The sequence below is a fragment of the Urocampus carinirostris genome, chromosome 4 (genome assembly GCF_059441175.1).
Source record: "Urocampus carinirostris isolate Australia breed hairy pipefish chromosome 4, RoL_Ucar_1.0, whole genome shotgun sequence".
NCBI classification, from domain to species: Eukaryota; Metazoa; Chordata; class Actinopteri; order Syngnathiformes; family Syngnathidae; genus Urocampus; species Urocampus carinirostris.
Window position 1 is genome coordinate 52286303 of NC_142352.1, and position 6829 is coordinate 52293131.

At 42.4% G+C, this 6829-nt stretch overlaps 1 protein-coding gene across 2 annotated transcripts in view; it reads right to left on the reverse strand.

The window, feature by feature from the left end:
- The window catches only part of chs1 (chitin synthase 1), a 55454-nt gene extending 53646 nt beyond the window's left edge, over positions 1-1808 (reverse strand). For both annotated transcript variants that reach the window (XM_088334887.1, XM_088334888.1), the window contains exon 1: positions 1762-1808. In XM_088334887.1, the coding sequence (XP_088191013.1) occupies positions 1762-1808 (47 nt within the window). The remainder of the gene's footprint in view (positions 1-1761) is intronic.
- Positions 1809-6829: the final 5021 nt, after the last annotated feature.

Consider the following 6829-nt stretch of genomic DNA (forward strand, 5'->3'; position numbering starts at 1 on the left):
TAAAAATATTGGGTGATTCATTTGACAAACCATGGGGCTATCAATGAATTACTTTTTGCAAATCTTAAACAGTTACACGACCATAGATTATAAGGTCAGAATAAAATCTCTTGACAAAAATAGGGATTTCATCTGCTTAAAAAAAAATCACCATCGCTAGTTTGGAATAGAATATAAGTAGTGCAATGACATTTAGCAAATAAGTCGTACGTTTTCTTTGGAAACTTTCAGGACCAGAACAGGAAACAGGACCCACTCGCATAACGTTGCTCACAGTTTTATTTAGGGAGAAAAGATAGGAGTGCAAACTCGATCCGGAGATTGTTGGTCGTTAGGGGTAGGTTGCTCAGCTGCGGAAGTGGAACTTTGTGGCGAGGGATGACAGCGCCAGGAACGGAAAAAGTCGAAATCAAACAGATCATGGCGGGAGAAAAACAAGCGCAAAAACATAGGAAAAAGTGAGTGTCAAGACAGCGTTTAAATACTGACAGGGAGCCAATACTCTCAATTAGTTTCATTTAGCGCCCACGGGCGGGGCCAATTGGGCCTCATGGCAACCGTGACAGAAGTTGGCGCAACACGGCGGGGGCCAATTGGGTGCCATGGCAACCATGACAGAACCTCCCCCCAAGGGACGGCTCCAGAAGTCCCTCAAAAATAACAAAATACATTGCTCTCCAGAATGGGTTGATGCCCCCAAGGAAGGAGGCCCCACCTCAGCCTCTGAAGGCGTGCTAAAAGCAGGAACAGGGAGAGGCTGGGCTGGATGACCGGCGTCGGGTGAGGCGGGACCACGGCGGTCGGGTCAGGCAATCAGACATGTGTGGTAGGCCGGCAGACGGCCGTGGCAGAGAGGCTGATGTGCGCAGCGGAGAGACCGACCTGTGCGGCGGAGACACCGACGGGGACCTTGGACAGGTCGGCGCCAAATTTTTCCGGAAGCCCCATTCCAGGCACAACAATTCCCATGGCGGGCGAGTCTGTGGTCCGAATGGGTGGGAAATGCGTCAGCACGGCAGGAGGAGAGCCCCCGGGAGGCCGACGCGACAGGAGCTCAGTCAGCTGAGCTAATTGCTCCCGCTGGCGCTGCATGTTCTGTAGATTTTGCTGGAAGAGGCGGTGATGTCAATGGAAAATCGCCAGACCTCGCCTTCTGTCCGGTGCAACTGCTGCAGAGCGAGTTTCCAGCTCTCCCCAATCTGCGCTTGTGTGAGCGTTCGCTGGGTCCATTTTGTGGTTGGTGCGTACTGTCAGGACCAAAACAGGAAACAGGACCCACTCGTGTAACATTACTCACATTTTTATTGGGGGAAATAAGATAGTAGAGCACACTCTATCCGGAGATTGTTGGTCGCGGGGAGTAGGTTGCCTAGTCGCAGAAGTGGGACTTCCGTGGCAAGGGAAGACGGTGCCGGGAATGGAAAAAGTCGAAATCAAACAGATCGTGGAGGGAAGAAAAACAAGCGCAAAAACACAGGAAAAACGGAGATTCGTAGACGGACCGACCAAAGGCGACTGTCAGGACAGCGTTTAAATACTGACAGGGAGTCAATCTGTCAACGAGTTTCAGCTGGCGACCACGGGCGGGGCCGTTTGGGCGCCATGGAAACCGTGACAGAAACTGATCAATTTAGCTAAAAGCTTTGTATGGTGCCATCCACACGGGAGGATAAAAAAAATCCGAATGACATCCACACTCACCGGTAACAAAGTGCCGCAAAATTCAAACTCAAACTCGATCCTGCTTCATTTGCATCTTACCTGAGTCGTTCCTGTGTCATTTCTATTCGTTGTTTTATTTCCTCCATCTTGTAGGTCCAGTCTTTTTCTGTGAGAAAAGACAAAGTTAAAACTACTGATATTTAAGGACAGCACAGACATATTGGTGGCAGGCGGGATCCGGTGTGTTGGATGATTTAATCTATCTATCTCTCTTGTTCATATCCCTCAAGAGGGGTGACCGAGCAAGACAAACACATACAATAACAAAGAAAATAAAATGGAAAAAATAGCAAAAAACACACATAATTTTTTGGGGACCAGGGCCACCCAAATGCCCAAACACCCAAACAAGTTAGGCACCTCGGCACCTAAGTTGGTCATGCTCTCGTCCCTCCAGATGAAACGGTACACAAGAAAGCGGCCATGTCAGGAGACACAACACAATCTTTTGTTCAACAGCAGGGCCCGACAGCTTTCACTGGTTTACCCCTGCCGCATCATACAGGTGCCCTGACCATTTCCACTATCCTTTCACAACACCTCTCCACCCATTCCTAGCTTTCACTAGATCGACCTCTTTCCTGCAGTGCACTCATAACACCATCCTTCCACGTCAATTGCGGCCTTCCTTCTGGTTTCCTTCCATTGACTTCTGCTCTGTAGATCCTCTTCAACATTCGCTCCTCATCCATCCTCTCAATGTGTCCAAACCAACTGAGTACTCTCATATCCACAAGCTTGCTCAGTTCCACGACTACTCCAGTTCTGTTTCTCACAATTTCATATCTCAAACTAGCCAATCTTGTCACTCCTAACATACTCCTCAAGCACTTCAACTGAAAAACATTTAATTTCCTTCTCAAATCTGCGTTCAGGCTCCAAGTCTCTGCACCATATAACGCAGTCTGCACAATCACACTATCATACAGTCCCCTCTTAACATCCACACTCATACTCTTGTTGCTCATCACTCTCATAAGAGCACCCAAAACCTTGAATCTGACCCGGCGTAAAATTCTGAGGAATAAAATGAGATCATCTCTATCAAAAGTTTTGCTTTTTTAAATACATATAAACCAAATGCTCCTTCCTGTCGCAAGAAGGCCGTAAAAGTGTAAAAAAAATTACAGCCAGTCTGGTCTTATGTTAAAGACAATGTTGTGCAGTATTTTCCAAGCTTTAGTAGCAGCCTGGTAGTTTGATCTGATGTTATTGCTCGTTATTGCTGTATGTTTGTGGTGAGTTGGTTGAGCTGTAAAACTGGATTTATTCAACTCTTAAAATAAACAAATTGTTACACATTGTACACATTCAATGCCAAACATGTAAGTTTTTTTGTGTTGAAATGAAATGAAATGATCTGCATTTATATAGCGCTTTTCAAGTCAATGACTTCCCAAAGCGCTTTACATTGTGCTTCACATTTCCCAATAGCGGCCGTGATCTGTGCAGCCATGTAAGGCGCTAACCTGCTTATTGGGGGTAATTGGGGGTTAAGTGTCTTACCCAAGGACACTTCGACAAGTAACACGGACAAGCCGGGATTCGAACTGGGATCCCTTAATCCTAAAACGATCGCTCTACCTCCTGAGCTACTGTGTTGTGCTTAGAAAAGATCTCTTATCATCCATGATTGTAATTTGTAGGGTAGGCTACATATGTAAGATGAATAATAAAGCATAGTAATGAAAAACAAAGCTAAATATTTTCATTTGACAATTTTTTACGGCCCACCTGAGAACATAAAATCTATATCTGGCCCCCGAGCCAAACTGAGTTTGACATGCCTGCTCAAGGAGTATTTTTGTACTGCAACAGAAATACAAAAAATGTAGACATTTAGTTCAAGTATTACCTTTTTGGGATTTTTTTCGCCCAGGTTTTTTGCTGTGAGTAAGTTTCTGTAATTTTCTCCAGCTACTTGTGAGCCAATTCCGAAACAGTAAAAAGATGGTCTAAATGATGATAGTAGTGTCTTCAGTCCGACTCCTATCGAGTTTTCCCCTTTGTATTTAACCAACACTTGTCCCTAGCTCAAGAAAGAAAGATAAAATATTTCTTTGCAACTCCATTCAGGTACACGTGCAAGTGCAACAGTCCAAGAAGTGTGTGTGTCTTTCTAGAGATACTTTGAGATAACCATGTGATCTATGCTGTAAAAACGCCCACAGTAACCTCTCAACATGACTCGACTCTCTATGATTAATAAACAAACAAAATCTCTGCGTTACTGTAATCTCTTCAATTTTATGAAAGAGGCAATAAAAAGGGTACAAAGATCGTATTTATGGTGACACACATACACACGCCCTTTCCATGACTCTTTAGTTTTTAATTAACTTAGCAAATGCCTTTTATGCTGTCAAGCAAAGAAAATCCTGCACGTCGTACGCCACTAAAATATTAATCTTATTTTGTAGATGGTCTTAATATTATTTTTTTTTTTTTATGGATTCATTCAGGCATCTATCCGTGTATCCAGTATCATCCGTGGACAAAGCAATGTTTTTGTTTGGGATCTAAGCATGTAATGTTTATGTATCTGTTTGAATGTGTGTCTGACCATCCAAGAAAAAGGAGTTTAGATATGACCACCATCTTTCACATGCTGTTAGTTAGGTTACCTTAGATGTGAAAAATGCCAGAAAAAGGCTGAATCAGCACTTTTGGTTTTGTTGACTCAAAAATAAATTCCAATCTACCAGGCCAAAAAGATATTGAATATCAATACAAGCTTTTACAGGCTACAGGTTACAAGTTACCCTCGATGTGAAAACAAAAACTATGACTTGGCATTTTGGGGTTTGCTGATGCAGCAGCATTCCCATAAGCACATTCTATTTTCCCAGCCCTGGACAAGTTTGGCCTGGATCACAATCTTCACAAGCAATCAGGTTGGTTGGTCATTCTAAATGTGAAAATGGCTGCAAAAACCCAACCCAACCGAACAAGTCCCTCCCCATTTGGAGTTAGGCTGCGTCCCATTCTTCTCACTTTCCCTCGCTACTTGCCCTAGTCACTCGGTTTTGCGCATGCACGTGTAAAAGGGATGTGTCCCAATACTCTCAAGACCGAGGAAGAAGTGCCCTTTAACCCACAAAATAACCACTTCAGATGGAGGGAGGTCAAGAGCGGACTTGGAACGAAGTGACTTCCCAGAAGACTATGCGAATTCTCAATATCAACAAACATGGCTGGAAAGGAACCACACAAATGTAAGTCATTTTCCACAACTACGCATGTATTTGCAACGAAATATATTGAGATATCTTAGTCACACTTGTTAAGTCTCCCGATTTGGTCTGGAGACTACCGCTTTAGCTACAATTCTCCCGCCTACCAATCTGAGAGCCACATCTACCGATTTCTAAAAATGTATTATTATTTTTTTGGGTCGCCGAAATTTTTATCTGAACAAAGTTTTGCCGATTAAAATGTAGGCGAATTATCCATAGTCTTTATCATCGTCTTTTTCGCCGTTCTGCACCGGAAAAAGCTTTGATCGAGACTCTGCAATCATAATGTTGAACTCCACGTGATCTCATTTCTTCGAGAGCTGAAGACGGATAAGAGTGCTACATATGACTATGTTAAAGAACACCAGAAAATTTGGAATAATTAAACATTGTAATAATCACATGTAAACATAAAATAACAATAAAGTAGATTGAAAAACGAATTTTATTGTTGTCTTTTCAAATAATAATAATAATAATAATCGTGTCGAAAAAAAAATCTCCCGATTTCCCATTTCTGAAACTTAACATGTATGCTTAGTTAGACATAAATAGAATAGAATAGAATAGATTAGAATATGTCTTTATTGTCATTGTTACAACATGGGATATATTGTAACAACGAAATTGGACGACTCCAGTTCCACATTTTACAGTGACGACAATGAAACAAAGAGATAAAGGAACAAAGAACATGTTTTAACGGTCTTTGTTGTAAATAGGCTCTGCTTCCTCCGGAGGGGGGGGTGATGAGGGGGGTGAGGGACAAACAGAAATGGTGGATACAACTGGATGTTTGATGTTACAGTACACACAGTACAGTGTTTTTTCCTGAATTGCTCAGTCCAAATATTGAATGGTTTTGGGAAATACAGTCCATAAACATGCCCGATTAAAGTAGCCGGCGACAATAAAAGCTCCATTGGGGTGTGCAAGCTGCTGTTTATTGATAGCAGCGGGCAGGAGATTTAGCGCTATGCTAACGTTAGCATAAACAGCAAGCACAATGACCACAGTTAGCTCTCCCGGTAGATAGAAGTGTCTGCACGATACTGCTAGAAACTCCATATCGAGTGAGCAGTGTGTGTCAATGATTCCGCTGTTATTGTAGCGCGTAGACTCCACCCGCTGTTTTTACCGGAGTCTCCTGCTAGTTGTAATGCGGCATCGGGAAAGCCAAGATTCCGGGATGACAAAAATACTCCAATGAAATGCAATATAAAATTGTATTTTCGCGTTAAAACACGAATATTGCAAAATCGCTACTTTACACAGTGCAGAAATGTACCGATGGAGCCGCAAAAAACTCTTCACACTCCAAACAGTGGAGTTGGATAACTGCAGAAAATTACGGTTTAGCCTATCCCTGTTTTTATCTTAAACCAGTCGTGCCTTTACATCTACATGGCCAATCGTTAAAGCAGCATAGTCACAATAACGTTCTGGATATACGCACTTGTTTACTGCAAACAATTTCGGAAGTCCTGTTTTATTTCCAACATGAAGCTTTCATGTGAGATCTAAATGCATTAGTTCTCATCATGCATCATGAGTAACGTCTCCATATTTCACGTGGAAATAAAGATGAAACAAATAACTATCACTAATCCACTGTATTCTCTGTCAACACATATTAAACAAATTAATTACCTTCTCAAAATGTTGTCCAAATGTGGAGACAATTCTAAAGCATATGTGATGCTGGCCAATAGAAGGCTCTTATAGCCATAAGAATAACATGCCAGGTTTGTGCATCTATTCACGATCAAATAATCATCCAGAACACATCCTATATTTTCCTGTCTCACATCAAGTTGCATCGGCCTATTACAGAGCAACTTGTGTCTAATGTGGTAATGTGGGCTAATGTT